Raw genomic sequence first — 16,704 nt, forward strand, 5'->3', positions numbered from 1 at the left:
TCAAGAAGAGAAAAGTGACTCAAATAATCAATAATCATGTTTACTAAATATCACTGCCTTCAAGAAACAACCTGCTGAAGACTACCTAGAGACAGGAGGTAATTTTATAACCCTAAATTATAGTTCATTGATAACCATGCCAAAGAAGGGTTCAATTATATAATCTCTCCAATTACTGATGCCTTGATGCGCATAACCTCTAAGTAAATTCAGCATGGCACATAGGGAGACACAGAATAAGAAGAAAAGAGCATACTCACCTAAATTTCCTTGTATTCTGATTTTTGCTGAAACAGCAGTACTGGTATGAGGTGTTACTTCTGAAGTTTCCAAGTCAAAGTTTGCAAGGGGAGGAACATAGTCTGGAGTGACTGAAACAAACAGCAGGAAGCTCAATGAATACCAACCATATACCACTATTAGACTTGAATTCTAATCACCCGATTAGCTAAAAACTAGTTTCCAGAACTGCCAAGCATGGCTGACTGCCTGTAAGATGCATTCAGGTCATCTGACGTTAATCATTTTGGCATAGTAAAATAGCCAAAGATAACTTACAGGAATATCATATTAATTGATTATGATCAATCAACATAAAACCATTATACCAATATAAAACATCCAAGCAGATAAGAACTAAAAATAAATTAACTTACATTTAAAATCTAAAGATATTAGCAATATCTGGTCACATAGCAGTTTGTTTTACACACAATTATTTAGATGAGAGCCTGAGGGAGGCTCCATGTTTTCCCCAGAGAATCAAGCTAGCACTTTATTTTTATTTATTTATTAATTATTTTTGGCTGCGCCGAGTCTTAGTTGCAGCAAGCGGACCTCCTAGTTGTGTCATGTGGGCTTCTTAGTTGCAGTATGCATGTAGGATCTAGTTCCCCGACCAGGGGTCAAATCTGGGCCCCCTGCATTGGGAGCAGGGAGTCTTACCCACTGGACCACCAGGGAAGTCCCAAAGCTAGCACTCTAAAATGACAAGTTTTCTTAATGGCCAGAAGGTATTAAGAGGCCTCTCAGCTGTATTCCTGGTTCATAATGATGTTCAAGAAGGCAAAGGGCACTGGAAGTTTGACATCCAAAGAAGCAATGTAATGTACAAAAAGCCCAACCAATGTTTTATATCTTGTATTAAACACCAAGGTTTCCTGGAGATAACAATGGGAGGAAAATGGATGTATTCTTTTTTTTTTTTAATTTTCTTTCTTTCTTTCTTTATTTTTGGCTGTGTCGGGTCTTTGTTGCTGCACGCAGGCTTTCTCTAGTTGCGGTGAGCGGGGGCTACTTTTCGTTGCGGTGCATGGGCTTCTCATTGTGGTGGCTTCTCTTGTTGCGGAGCATGGGCTCTAGGCATGGGCTTCAGTAGGTGTGGCATGCAGGCTCAGCAGTTGTGGCTCGCGGGCTCTAGAGCACAGGCTCAGTAGTTGTGGCACACGGGCTTAGCTGTTCCGCGGCATGTGGGATCTTCCCGGACCAGGGCTCGAACCCGTGTCCCCTGCGTTGGCAGGCGGATTCTTAACCACTGCACCACCAGGGAAGTCTGATGTACTCATTTTTTAAAATTTTTGTTGAGCAACCATTTTCTTGTCCCACGAGTCGGGGGCAGCTATCGTTGAGTCTGGCTTAAAAGCTAACTCTGCTATCTCCTCACCACTGCCCAGCAGGGCTGCAATACAGGACCCTTCCCTCACCTGCCAAGTGCTTTTCCAGGAGTTGCTGCAGCTCTACAATGTGCTTTAACCGGGTGAGCACCTTCACTTTCATCTCGGGTAATGTTTGCCGACAGAAGGCATTTACAACCTGTGGAAGTAAAAATTATATTCTCACACTGTGAACTATTCAGATTTTAACCTTGTTTGCGTTATTCAGCGAGAGCTAAAAGAGTTGTTTGGTGACAGCATCTGTGAGTCTAGTGAGAAATGTCAAAGTGTTCTCAGCAAGGGGCTGTAAAGAAAAAGCTCTGGGCCAATAGAGGAGATCTAACTTCTAATCCTGGTTCTACTTATTTCTAGTTAAGTAATAAGGTGGAACAACACAATAGCTAGAAAGTATACACTTCGGTGAAACAGATCCTAGTCTGCTACTTACTAGTTGTGTGACCTTGGCCAAGTCTTTAACCTTTCTGAGCTTTTATTTCTTCAGCTATAAAACTGGAATGCAGTCATATGGATTAAGTGTGAATAAAGAAACTAGCCCAGCATTTGGCACATGTGTTTGATAAATTTTAATGACTTTGAACTCTCTGTACCTGCAATTCCATATGTGTAAAACGAGGATAATAATATCCATCCCGCCTACATCATAATATAGTTGTCGGGATAAGAAGAGATATTTCAAGTGAATAAACATTCTCAGAAATAATATGCATGAGAAAGGAAGTGTGATATAGATGTAAGATGTTACCATCATTTTCTGCATTTCATTTTCATTATATTTCATTATGATCGTGCATTTCATTAAGCACAAACATACTGTAAAGGAAAGTGAAAACTATCAATCACTTGATCTCACTAAATCGAAACATTAAGTGCATAGTGATGTAAGGAGGAACAGTATTTTCACAGTGGTGAAGGTGAAGTTATTCCAGGCAGAAGTAGATTACCATGAAAAGGCTTGGAGGTAGTAAAGCATGGGCAACAGTAAGTGAATTCTAAGTATTTTGATTTCGCTGCATCAGGAGGCGCATATGATTAGGGAAGGGTAGGATACAACCTCTGCAGAAACACACAGGGGTTAGTGGTTGGTGAAGAATTTTTAAGGAGCCTCGTGGAACCAAGGAAACTGTTTCCTTTCAAGAGAAACTACAGACAGTAAGTGAATTGTCCTAGTAACTCTGCTCACCTCTCGGAACCAGTTGAGAGTAAGAAATATAAGTGAACATATGAATGAACGCTCTTTAACAGACATGGACTCCAGTCTCTCTCCAGGCTCCAGGTCAGTGAGGAATATAGGACAGTCTGAAAGAGAAGGACAAACATTTCTAATCCCCTTTAGTTCAAGTCAACAGAACATGGATGCTGCCCCTAGAGCTAGCTCTCCTGCTACTTACTTTCCCCTTTAACTAGTATTTGAAGGTCAAGCTTTGATTAGTCTCAAAAATACTTCCATATCATGCAGCAGTCAATAAATATAATCTAAAATTCTCTGTGAAGTTAAAAAATTCCTTCCCCCACACACATGTACCAGTCTGCCCCTTCCCTAAGTTTACCAAAGAAAGGTTACAAAGAAGAAAGGATCTGATAACTTCATCCTATACCTAATAAACCATCAATCTCCTCCAAGTTTCCATTATGTTGTCTGTCCACACAAAGTCTCAGTAACCTGAAGTAGGGAGCCAGGCACAACGGAGAAACCAATCTGGGAAGGAAAAATCCATTTTTAGACCACGGTTTATAGACACATTAGTCCATGTTTATAGGGAGCCCAACCTTATAATTAAGGAGGTTTGCCCAAAATAAATGTCTACTTTTAAGAACATATAACAAGGAATGTAATGGATGCTCACCAAATAAATAATGAACTAAATTGGAGGAAGACAGAGGTAAGTAGACTGAATGCCCATGTGTTAGGAGGAAGTGGAGATAAGACGGAAGGAGGGTGTTAAGAGTGGCAGAGATAGACAAACACGTTCATGGGTGGGAAAAAGGAACAGAAACAAAAGCAGCCTCACAGAATATCTGTTGGCTGTCATGACTCAATGCAAATCCCAAACCCAGGGTCTGGGAGAAAACAAGGAGTCTGCCCCATTCTTAGGAGCCCATCCATATACCACCTGTCTTGGGAGAAATCCTTTTCAATCAAGTTCTCAAGAGACTGCATGAACTGCGGCATTCCCCATGAACATTCAAAATACCAACAGAGGTTTTAGAGAAGAAAAAGTGTACTGACTTTTGGTCTGATTCCTGCGAAGTCAGTCTACCCCCATCTTTCACAAAGTCCCGAGAGAACAACAGTGGCAGGAGGTTGATGGCAATCCCATCACAACTATCATAGTCTTCTAGTCCGTAGAGAGCTTTCACAGGAAATGGATAGTCACTGTGGAGAGAACCCAGAATCTGATACCGCAATTCAAGGGTATGGCAAGTCTATGGGAGAAACCACTAGAACAAACTAATCTCCTCTGTTATGAGGAGAAGTGAGAAAGAGGACAAAGAACAAGTGGGGAATCCTTTAGCAATCCTGGAGCTGGGGGTGCCGGGGTACTGGGGTTGGGAGGAGGGAAGTTGTGGGAGTGGGCTAGACTTGGCTGAGGTCAAGACATTCTGAGGTTTGCACCAGCAACTGACATAACTGACATAATTTCTTGACCGGTACAACCATGTCAGTGGGTAAACGGTACTTACCCTTCTGGAACAACACAGATGTCCACCACAAAGGCATCCTGGAAATCATTAAAGATGGTCTGCCCAGCCCATTCCTTTAGGAAACAAACAAAAAAGGCTGGGTAGACCAGGGTATATGTGCTATAAAGCCCTAAATAAACTATTAACCTTTCTAAAGCTTCAGTTTCCTCATTTCTGAAAAGAAAATAACAATAATACATACCTCATCATTCTGATGTGGAATAGACATAATACATGAAAAATGCTTAACACAGTGCTTGGCACAGAATAGATGGTGGCTTTCAACAATATCATTAACCACATGCTCATCATCCTCATCCCTTATTTTTATTATATGAAGGAGGCCTCAGAGGAGAGGCCTGGGGCCGAGTGAGTCAGAACAGCCTTCCCAATTAGAATATGGGAGAGCTCACAGGAAGATCTTTTTATTTTTGCAGCACAACAGAGGGAAGGGTTTGAAGAATGTATAGTAAAGCAGCCCTCATGCTTCATTGCTTTAAGAAAAGATACTTGGACATACCAGCACTTGTGGAGCCAGCTTTCTGCCTTGGATCAGGTTGGCAAATTCATCATAATAAAGTGCAGAGGCCTGAGGAGACTGCTCACTGCAGGAATGAACCAACTGTAGCAAGGAGGTTACCTGGAGCAGTCGAAGAGAAAGAACGGTCCAGCCCTTGGGATGCCAGTGCTTCCTAATTAAACACCATTCACCCCATTCAGTAGTAAGTTTTTCCCTTTCCGATTTCACTGGCAAAGCTCTTATCACCACCTCTCACCTGAGGTTCTTCCTAAGCCTCCTGACCAATCCATCTCTTTTGAATCTCATCTCTTTTCCAATCCATCATACACATGAAACTGATTAATTTCTCTAAAGCGAAGCTTGGATTATGCCATTTCTATGCTAAGAAACCCTTACGGACTACCTCTGTGGAAAAATTAAATCAAAATGTCTTGATTCACATTCAGAGCTCTCTGTTTTCTATCTCCAAACTAGCTTTAGCTCCAACTCTCCAATTACACACTTACTTGTCCCTATGCTCCAGTCAATCTGCTACTCTCAAACATGACCCACCTTTTTTGCTCTCTAGGAATTTACAATTTAATTAGGAAGATTAGACAGATACAGAACTAAAATACAACCCAAGCCAGTGGATTCTAAAGGACAAAAGAGTGGTACAAATTACAAAAGCTATGAGTTCAGGAAAACATATTTTGAAAAAAAAAGCCTTCTTCCTGGCAAGGTGACAGTGACCAGAAGCAATTCCTCAGTTACTCATAAACATATCCAACTACACGACAAGAACTTACCTGTGTACACTGTTCACTGCTGAGGTCTCCTCTCCCTGGGGTCAAACTGGAAGATCTACTTCTAAAAACATTATTTTAGACCCATTTTTGTAATATTTTGTAACAACTGGCAATAAATTTAAGAAATGTGCCTTCCTTGGGATTGGGGTGGAAATAAAAGTGCACGAAAGCACAGACAAGTTTGTTTGTTTTTAAAATATTTATTTATTTAGCTGCACTGGGTCTTTGATGCAGCATGCGGGATCTGGTTCCCTGACCAGGGATGGAACCCAGGCCCCCTACATTGGGAGCATGGAGTCTTAACCACTGGACCACCAAGCCAGTCCCCAAGTATTTATTTAGACCATACAAAATGTGGATTAGAGCAAACAATGGTTATCTTAGATTTTTTTAAGGATACATTAAATTAGTAAAAATCATAGGGGCAAGCACTCGGCATTGTTCTATTTAATGCTCTCAACAACTCTATGAAGTAAATACTATTAATATCTTTATTTCACAGATGTGAGAATACAAAGGTACAGAGAGGTAAGGTAACTTACCCAAGATCATTCAACTAATAAATAACGGAACCAGTATTTCACCCCAGGCAAGCAGTATGGCTCCAGAGAATGAACTTTGAACCAGTATACTATGCAGCCTCTACGGATTACTAATGATGACTCTAAGGATGTTTCCTGAGGTGCCAGAAATTCATGACAAATCATTTCCAAGAAGCATGAACTAAATTCCAATCTCATTTTGCAATGGTAACAACTTATCAAGCCCCAAGCTTCTTTTAGGTGTTACAATTGTGGCATCAAAGTGCAAAGGGGGAAAAAGCCACAGGAAGACTTTATTTATATCAAACATGGTGTTCCAGACAGGAATAACACAGCAGTGGAGAAACCTGTATTGTCTAGTGCCCAGGATTGGAGCAGATGCAGAAGAATGCATCCCAGGGAGATCAGGGTTTCCCTTTTTTAGAAACACTTCTAGAACTTAATTTCTTAGCAATCCCTAGTTTTAAACCATCAGAATGTAATGACTGTTATTGCAATTCTGTAAAAATTATATGTAGTATATACAGTCAAGATTAGAAGGAACATAGGGGACTTCCCTGGTGGTCCAGTGATTAAGAATCTGTCTTCCAATGCAGGGGACGGGGTTCGATTCCTGGTTGGGGAACTAGCATCCCAAATGCCGCAGGGCAACTAAGCCCGTGCGCTCTAGAGCCCATGCGCCACAACCAGAGAGCCCACATGCTGCAACTACTGAGCACGCACACTCTGGAGCCTGTGCACCACAACTAGAGAGTCCGCACACTCCGTAGCCCACGCACCACAACTAGAGAGAGGCCCACGCGCCACAACGAAGAGTTCACACACCGCAATGAAAGATCCCACGCGCTGCAACGAAAGATCCCACATGCTGCAACATGGAAAAGTGGCAACAAACATTTGCTCACTTCTCTTATTATGGTTTTAATGTCTTCTGTTACAATGATGTCTACACAATGTAACAATTTATTTTTTAAGACAGCAACTTGATTAATTGACCATGAGCCACAGAAATCAGAATTTCCATGCATACCTGTCTGCTGCTATGATGCCAGCCATAGTGACAGCACCAATAATACCAGTGAGCTTGTACTTGAACATGGCGCTAGAGAGCTGTTTTCGTATCACCAGGTGCATGTCATCCTACAAGGAAACAATGATAAAGATGAAGATGTTGGAATGGTACAGCAAAAGAGCCTACGAATATTAGAGCCAAAAACCCTAGAATAGCAAGGGTTCTATCATTTACTAACTGTGTGGTCTTTGGTGAGTCATTTCATCTTTCTGAGTCTCAATTTTTTTCATCTATAAAATGGGAAAGGTTTTTCAAGGATCAGAGACAAATTACGAAAAATTCCAAGAACAGGGCCCAACATATGGTAGACATTCAATAATAACAGCTATTATTGTTACCATTGTGATAGTTGCTTGATATAGATAATGTAAATTATCATAATGTTGTTGGCTGATCAGGTAGAAGTAATCAAACAGAAAAAAGTACTTAGGAATAAATTTAACCAAGGAGGCAAAAGACTTATACATTAAAAACTGCATAACAGGGCTTCCCTGGTGGCGCGGTGGTTGAGAGTCCGCCTGCCGATGCAGGGGACACAGGTTCGTGCCCCGGTCCAGGAAGATCCCACATGCCGCGGAGCGGCTGGGCCCATGAGTCGTGGCCGCTGAGCCTGCGCATCCGTAGCCTGTGCTCCGCAACGGCAGAGGTCACAACAGTGAGAGGCCCGCATACCGCAAAAAAAAAAACAACTGCGTAACATTGCTGAAAGAAATTAAAGAAGACCTAAATAAATGGAAAGATATCCCATGTTCATGGAATGGAAGACTGAACATTGTTAAGATGATAATATGCTCATTCAATGTAATCCTTATTAAAATACCAACGGCATTTTTTACAGAAATAGAAAAACCCATACTAAAATTCATATGGAATTTCAAGAGACCCCTAATAGCCAAAGCTATCTCGAGGGACTTCCCTGGTGGTGCAGTGGTTAAGAATCCACCTGCCAGTGCAGGGGACATGGGTTTGATCCCTGGCCTGGGAAGATCCCACATGCCGTGGAGCAACTAAGCCCATGCACCACAACTACTGAGCCTGTGCTCCAGAGCCTGCAAGCCACAACTACTGAAGCCCACACACCTAGAGCCACAGTAAGAGAAGCCACCGCAATGAGAAGCCCGCACACCACAACAAAGAGTAGCCCCCACTCGCTGCAACTAGAGAAAGCTCTCACGCAGCAACAAAGACCCAATGCAGCCAAAAAATAAATACAAAAACTAGAATTAAAAAAAAAAAAAAACAGTGTTGAAAAAGAACAAATTTGGAGGGCTCACACTTCCCAATTTCAAAAGTACTACAAAGTTACAGTAATCAAAAGTGTGCTACCGGCATAAGGACACACATTTAGGCCAACAGTCCTAGAAATAAACCCTCACACATACGGCCAATTGATTGTCCACAAAGGTGCCCAGACCACTCAATGGAAAAAGAGTCTTTTCAACAAAAGGTACTAGAAAAAACTGGATACCCACACACACAGAAATGAAGTTGAGGGACTTCCCTGGTGGACCGGTGGGTAAGACTCTGCGTTCCCAATGCAGGGGGCCCAGGTTTGATCCCTGGTCAGGGAACTGGATCCCGTATGCATGCCGCAACTAGTAGTTCGTATGTCGAAACTAAGAGTCCTCATGCTGCAACTGAGAAGTCCTCATGCTGCAACTAAGAAGTCCACATGCCACAACTAAGGATCCCGCACGCTGCGATGAGGATCCCGTGTGCCGCAACTAAGACCCGGCACAACCAAAATAAATAAATAAAAAAAATAAAAACTAGCTTGTTTAAAAACAAATGAAGTTGAACCCTTATCTTACACCATATTTAAAAATTAACTCAAAGTGAATCAATGATTTAAATTTAAGAGCTAAAACTAAAACTCTGAGAAGAAATCATAGGGGAGATTTTTCATGACTTCAAATTTGGCAATTTTTTTAAAGTATGACACCAAAAGTACCACTAACAAAAGAAAAAAAAATAGATTGGTTGGACTTCATCAAAACTACGTTAAAGAACACTATCAAGATTAAAAGACAATCCACAGGGCTTCCCTGGTGGCGCAGTGGTTGAGAGTCCTCCTCCCGATGCAGAGGACACAGGTTTGTGCCCCGATCTGGGAAGATCCCACATGTCACAGAGCGGCTAGGCCTATGAGCCATGCCCGCTGAGCCTGCGCGTCCGGAGCCTGTGCTCCACAACAGTGAGAGGCCCGTGTACTGCAAAAAAAAAAAAAAAAAAAAAGACAATCCACAGAACAGGAGGAAAAAATCTGCAAATCATATATCTGATTAGGGATTAATATTCAGAGTATATAAAGAACTCCTATACGTCAACAACAACAAAAAATAATCCATTCAAAAAGTGAGGGGCTTCTCTGGTGGCGCAGTGGTTGAGAGTCTGCCTGCTGATGCAGGGGACACGGGTTCGTGCCCCAGTCCGGGAAGGTCCCACATGCCGCGGAGTGGCTAGGCTTCATGAGCCACCGTTGAGCCTGCGCGTCCGGAGCCTGTGCTCCACAACAGGAGAGGCCAGAACAGTGAAAGGCCCACTTATCGCAAAAAAAAAAAAAAAAAAAAAAAAAAAAAAAGTGAGAAAAAAAAAAGTGAGCAAAGGACTTGAATAGACTTTTTCCAAAGAAGATATACAAGGACCAATAAGCACACAACAAGATGCTCAACATCATTAGTCATCTGGGAAATGGAAATCAAAACCACGATGAGATACCACTTTTCAAACGGTAGGATAGTTAAACATAAAAAATAGAAAATAAGTGTTGGTGAGGATGTGGAAAAATTGGAACCCTCTACTGTTCATGGGAATGTAAAATGGTGCACCCACTGTGGAAAACAGTTTAGTGGTTCCTCAAAATGTTAAACACAGAATCATTACATGACTCAGAAATTCCACTTCTAGGTATGTACCCAAGAGAAGTGAAAACAGGGACTCAAAGAGATACCTGTACATCAATGTTCATAGCAGCATTATTCAAAATAGCCAAAAGATGGAAAAAAAGCCAATATCCATCAATGGGTGAATGGATAAACTACTTGCAGTCTATACACACAATGGAACACTATCAGCCATAAAAAGGAATAAAGTCCTGAGATATCCTACAACGTGAAGGAACCGTGAACACATTATGCTAAGTGAAAAAAGCCAGACACAAAAGGATAAATATTGTACGACTCTATTTAAATGAAGTACCTAGATGATGCAAATTCATAGTAGTATATTAGAGGTTACCAGGGTGTAGAGAAAGGGAATGGGGAGTTATTGCTTAATGGGGACAGAGTTTCTGTTCGGGATGATGAAAAAGTTCTGGAGATGGATAATGCTGGTGGTTGCACAACACTGTCAATGTACTTAATGTCACTGAGTTGTACACTTAACATTGGTTAAAATAGTAAAACTTATCTTACGTATATTTTACCACAATTAAAAAATAAAATAGGGCTTCCCTGGTGGCACAGTGGTTAAGAAACCACCTGCCAAGGCAGGGGACACAGGTTTGAGCCCTGGTCCAGGAAGATCCCACATGCCGTGGAGCAACTAAGCCCGTGCACCACAACTACTAAGCCCATGTGCCACAACTACTGAAGCCCGTGCGCCTAGAGCCCGTGCTCCACAACAAGAGAAGCCACTGCCCTGAGAAGCCCGTGCACTGCAACGAAGAGTAGCCCCCGCTTGCCACAACTAGAGAAAGCCTGCACGCAGCAACGAAGACCCAACGCAGCCATAAATAAATAAATTAATTAAAATAAAATAAAATAATGATGTAGTTCTATTATTACTGACATGAAGAAATCGTCAAACTGTACTGCTAAATGAAACAAGCAAGACACAGAACAAGAGGGTAAGGTGTGGAATATAGGTATACAAGTAAATACAAATTTGTTAATTCTCAGAACATCTCAGAAAGCCATAAGCTAATAACAGCGATTGCCTTTAGAGAACCAGATGCCTAGAGGACTGAGAGCGAGGAGACATCTTTCACTACCTTTCTATACCTTCTGAATTTTGTACCATGCGTGTATATTACCCAGCCAATTAATTTTAGTTTAAAAAAAAAGTATTGGTTGTTCAAAGTCACAGGCCAGTATGGATTACTGCCACAAGGTGGCACTAAAGATATAAAAGAGCTATGAGTTATGATTCCAACCTAATCTTTAGTTCTTTTGCCTGGCTTTTTCAATGAATGATGCCCACAAATAAGAGCAGGCCCAGATGGAGTTCACATTAGATGGAGATGTTCCTTAGGGAACAAGGGAATTCCCTGTGTCCCCGTGGCACTCAGTACAGTACCTGAGTGGCTTTTCTTACTCAGTTTCGTAATTAGCTGATTACAGACTCATTTTCACCCTAACAGACTAAGCTCCTTGAGGGCAGGAGGTCTAATATATACCTATCATCTCAGTGCTTGGCACACAGTAGACACCTAATGTTTGTAGTAAGAAAAGAATAAACAAATGCTAGGACTACAGCTATGTACTCTATTCCTACCACTACACAGGCTGCAGTAATTTTGTTCAGCAAATTTCAATTGAAGAGGTTTAAAAGATTCTTTCTCAACACACTGCCTCTTACCTGGATGTGACTGCTGGCTTCATGCTGTTTGCTAAATGCCAGTGTGCTGAGAATATAGAAGAGTTTTCGTATTTGCTGGGGTGACATATTATCCAGATAGTCTAGTATGCCCTGGGACAAAAAAATGCCAATGATGAGATTAGCAAGTAACATTTTTTTCCTTTAAATAAAAAAATTAAAATCCTCATAAGAGGCACACACAGATAGCCAAGCATCTGTTCCACAAAAGCTCCAGTTCTCTAAAACTATGCTCAGAGCCCAAAGGGTTGATGTTCTGCTTAGTCATGCTAACATACCTCCTCCTAGTTCCCCTTTTCTTTTTTCTTTTTTTTTTGCAGTACACAGGCCTCTCACTGTTGTGGCCTCTCCCGTTGTGGAGCACAGGCTCCGGACGCGCAGGCTCAGCGGCCATGGCTCACGGACCCAGCCGCTCAGAGGCATGTGGGATCTTCCCGGACCGGGGCACGAACCCGTGTCCCCTGCATCGGCAGGTGGACTCTCAACCACTGCGCCACCAGGGAAGCCCCTCCTCCTATTCTTTTTCTCCACACTTCTCTTTTTCTTAGTGAAAACAATATTCTGCCAAAAGTTATGTCTCTGACCTTATTTCTCAGCTTCTACTCCATGAATTACTTATTCATCCTCTACAGATACGGAAAGAGTCACAGGGGAACAACTTACTTTTTGACCTTGGGCAAAGCCTCAGTTTTCTCATCTGTAAAATGGGGATAACAGGGCCTACATAGTTATCTTTCAAAGCCCAGACTTGATTATGTCAAACCCTCATTATAAACCTGTAACAAGGGACTTCCCTGGTGGGGCAGTGGTTAAGAATTCGCCTGCCAATGCAGGGGACACGGGTTCGATCCCTGGTCCGGGAAGATCCCACATGCCACAGAGCAACTAAGCCTGTGCGCCACAGCTACTGAGCCTGCGCTCTAGAGCCCACGAGCCACAACTACTGAAGTCCGCACGCCTAGAGCCCGTGCTCCGCAACAAGAGAAGCCACCACAATGAGAAGCCCACACACAGCAATGAAGAGTAGAGAAAGCCCACGTGCAGCAACGAAGACCCAACGCACTAAAAATAAAAAAATGAATTAAAAAAAAAACACAAAAACTTGTAACAAGCTCCCTCTTGTCCATAAAATACAGTTGCAACTCTTTAGCATAGTATTTAAGATCCTTCATAATCTGGCCCTGTCCTATGTCCTCATCTCCCATCAGCGCTCACCTTATCCTATCCGCCAACCATGCTAATCTACCTGTCATCCCTCAGGCACACCATGGACGTGGGTGGTGCCAATTTGCTTCTGTTCAAACTGTTCTCTGCCTAGATGTACTTCCCTTACTTTTTCTTGTCAAATCTCTATCCTTCAAGAATCACTCCAATGTTATTTCTTCTTTAAAGACTTCTCCAGTTAATTATTCCTGCTCTGGTATATCTACAGCACGTTATTAGAGAATTCATCATGTATTTATAGTGACTTACTTATGTGTCTTACTTTCTATCATCAAAGGCAAAGACTAACTTTTATATCCACAGCACCCAGAATAGAGCCTGGCACATGGTTAGGTAAAAACAAGTATTCACTGAATGAATTAATACAAAGATAGATGAGTTATTTTTTCTATTATTTGCCCCATCACCCTCACCTCCATTATCACCTGCTTCTACCAATTACAGTGCTCAATACCTAGAGTACAAAATAAATTGCTGTTAACTAACATAGATATCAGGTACCTCTCAAATATATGCAAGAAAAAAAAATGATTCAGTATGTCAGTGGTAGGACTAAATACCTTCACAAAGACAGCATTCAGCCTCATAGCAGATGGGTTTAGAACTACCAAATCTAGGAGGACATCCAATGCAGTATCAACTTCAGCTTCGTTCCCACTGCAGATATGGGTCACCAGGGCACCAATCACTTCCTATACAGAGAAGAGTCAACAGGACAGTGTGAAGCTAAAATATGGTATGGTCATCTAAAGAGGTTCATGCCAGAGGCCATTCCAATCTCAACTTGGTTAAAATCCCAACCCACCCCATCCCATCATCTAATTCTATTAACTAGTTTTCATTAATGTTAGATTCAGGAGGTTTAGGATTACGTCACTCTAACAACACTACCATCCAGTCTTCACTTTATTTCCCATAATTTACCAGTGAGCACTGTCTAAACCCTCCTGATTTTGCTCCCTGGCGTAGTCTTTTTCTTTTTCTCATATGGGTTAAATATTACCCATTAAATTGTGGTTGTACTTAATCTATTGAAATTTACTGAAAAGGTAGCACTCAAGGAGCTAAAGGTTTTTACAAGTTAGACTTGTATGTTTCAAGTAAACATGGGTAATGATGTTGTCTCTACGACATTAAGATGATTCCCCCCAAAAGTTTTAGATGTCATTCTCCCTTTCCTTTATACTGCTGCTCCACACTGAGTCACATGGTTTTCTCGAGTGCAGTAGCTATCTCATGCCAGCTGAGTCTATAGTTCTGTTTTAAATTTAAAAAATTTTGTCTTCATTTTTAAAAGTTCCATTCAAATGTGCTTTAATGTTGTTAATAAAGGTATAGCATACATAAACAATACAAAATAAGACACTTTGTTTTCATAATCACTTTCCATAAGTACAGCCCTCCCTGACTGGATATGTGCTACTAAATTTGGCGTCCCGTGTTCATGGGAACAGGGTTAGGCCCTCAGGCATTTCTCCTTCATTTCTTTTCCACCACACTTTTTTCTAGAGAACAACTCCAGGATCAATTGGCAGTTGATTATTTAGAGCTAAGTTTAAAACTGCCATTACTGTACTCTGAAAATTGCACGATAACCCCAGCCCTTTAAGCCAATGTTTGTTTGAAGTTGACTGGAGCTGGACCTTATTTTAGACTCAGAGAATTTTAAAGCTCAAAACAGAGTTAGATCCTCAAGTCCAATCTCATTTTGAGACTAGGACTAGAATTAAGTTTTCCCAACTCCCAGTTCAGAGTTCTTTCTCCTTCAATGTCTTCCAAACAAGAAGAAATAAAAACATAAGATCACATGCAAGTCACCTAGAATTGCATTTCTTTCCTTTTCCCTGTTCCCTCCTTCCCAAAATAAACATTTCAACATACCTGCTGGCAGTAAGTGTCAAAAAAGTTAAATGCATATTTGTATAGGAGACTGCCAAACAAAATTATGCTCTGGTCTAGGGAGTGCAACAAACTCTGCGCCAGTGACAAAATGGATGGACAAATATCCTTAAGAACCTTGAGGAGGGAAGAGTAGAGAGAAATGAAGCTGTGGGAGAAACTTAGTTATCACAGCATCTAGAGTTGCTATTGCTAACCCTATTAAGATGTCAGAGTTCTCCCCAATTCTCATTTTAACTTAAGGAACTTTAATCTTTGTTTTACTCAGAATAATCCTTCACCATTCTGAGTTTCTCTCAGGATCAGTGAGATTCAACGTACGGGTAAGAATTGACCTGTAAGCTCAAGGAAGTTAAACCACAAGCCTAATAGCTGGTAATCTGCTCCTATCTGCCCAGTTTGGAACTAGAATCCATATCTTCTAAATCCCAATATCCTCACTTAATCATACTGCCTCCCTGGGGATATAGCAGGTCTCCTCTGCCTTGGTTATGATTTGAAATCAGTCTATAAGGTTCAATGCTAATTAAACTGATTTCTTTTAAAGAACATCAAGAGGAGAACTGATCATGTCCTACCAAGAAGGTAGTATAGGTGGACATTAATGGAACCAGAATAAATAATGAGTTGTTATGTCCAGTTTCTTTACTGATATCATCACAATTAAAACAAAATCTTAAATTAAGCACTGAAATGGGTATAATGCTTTACTGAGGAAAATGCAATAAAAATTATATACGGTTTCTGCCCTATGCAAAATTATAGCCCAAAACATGTATCATAGCAGAAATAAGCACAGAAAGAACTGTAAGATAAAATAATACAAACTTTAAATCCATTCCTAAATATAAAGTCTATTTATGTATGTATGTATGTATGTATGTACATATCTATGGCTGCATTGGGTCTTTGTTGCTGCGCACAGGCTTTCTCTCGTTGCAGCGAGCGGAGGCTACTCTTTGTCGTGGTGTACAGGCTTCTCATTGTGGTGGCTTCTCTTGCTGTGGAGCTCGGGCTTTAGGCGCGAGGGCTTCAGTAGCTGTGGCTTGCTGGTTCTAGAGCACAAGCTCCATAGTTGTGGCGCACGGGCTTAGTTGCTCCGTGGCATGTGGGATCTTCCTGGACCAGGGCTCGAATCCGTGTCCCCTGCATTGGCAAGTGGATCCTTAACCACTGTGCCACCAGGGAAGCCCATAAATATAAAGTCTGAAGACGCAGCTACATATTCTCATTAGTTCCTAAGTCAGGTCCTAAACCTCTGGTTCACCCAGTTTTCTAAGAAGCTATATACACTATTAATATCCTGAATATTCACCTGGAAAACACCATTCCTAGATTATAAAATTCCAATTCAAATGGTTTATATTTCAACAGGAATGATCATCTCAGGGTCATAGTGTTGAATGGCTAAACAGTGATGGTTCAATAGATACAAAATTACATCTCTATTAGCATTCCTCTGATCCTGTTATACTCAGGGGTTTTTAGAAACTACTTAAAAAAGGATACAGAAGGCAAGTTTATCAAAGTTGCAGATCATAGACAGCTAGACAATTAAAATGATTAACATAAAATTAAGATTCAAAAGTCTCAATGGGCTTGAACAATGGGCTGAAACTAAGATGACGTTTTATAAGGGAGCTGTAAAGTTTTCTATTCTAGGTTAAAAATAAAGTTATATAAATATGTCATTAGAAGACCTGAATTG

The 16,704-nt window shown here is 41.2% G+C and overlaps 1 protein-coding gene across 4 annotated transcripts in view; it reads right to left on the minus strand.

Annotated features, from left to right (window-relative positions):
* Positions 1–16,704, minus strand: part of FANCD2 (FA complementation group D2) — a 55,187-nt gene that overhangs the window by 20,017 nt on the left and 18,466 nt on the right. For 3 of the 4 annotated variants that reach the window (XM_060163866.1, XM_060163865.1, XM_060163868.1), the window contains 12 exons: positions 14,979–15,113; positions 13,658–13,789; positions 11,856–11,966; positions 7,236–7,345; positions 5,664–5,724; positions 4,876–4,995; positions 4,356–4,429; positions 3,901–4,047; positions 3,269–3,369; positions 2,854–2,969; positions 1,704–1,812; positions 261–371 (listed from right to left, as the gene is read on the minus strand). In XM_060163866.1, coding sequence (XP_060019849.1) covers positions 261–371; positions 1,704–1,812; positions 2,854–2,969; positions 3,269–3,369; positions 3,901–4,047; positions 4,356–4,429; positions 4,876–4,995; positions 5,664–5,724; positions 7,236–7,345; positions 11,856–11,966; positions 13,658–13,789; positions 14,979–15,113 — 1,327 coding nt within the window. The remainder of the gene's footprint in view (positions 1–260; positions 372–1,703; positions 1,813–2,853; positions 2,970–3,268; positions 3,370–3,900; positions 4,048–4,355; positions 4,430–4,875; positions 4,996–5,663; positions 5,725–7,235; positions 7,346–11,855; positions 11,967–13,657; positions 13,790–14,978; positions 15,114–16,704) is intronic. The other variant, XM_060163867.1, reaches the window with a different exon arrangement.

The sequence above is a fragment of the Lagenorhynchus albirostris genome, chromosome 10 (assembly GCF_949774975.1).
Source record: "Lagenorhynchus albirostris chromosome 10, mLagAlb1.1, whole genome shotgun sequence".
In the NCBI taxonomy this organism is placed as follows: domain Eukaryota; kingdom Metazoa; phylum Chordata; class Mammalia; order Artiodactyla; family Delphinidae; genus Lagenorhynchus; species Lagenorhynchus albirostris.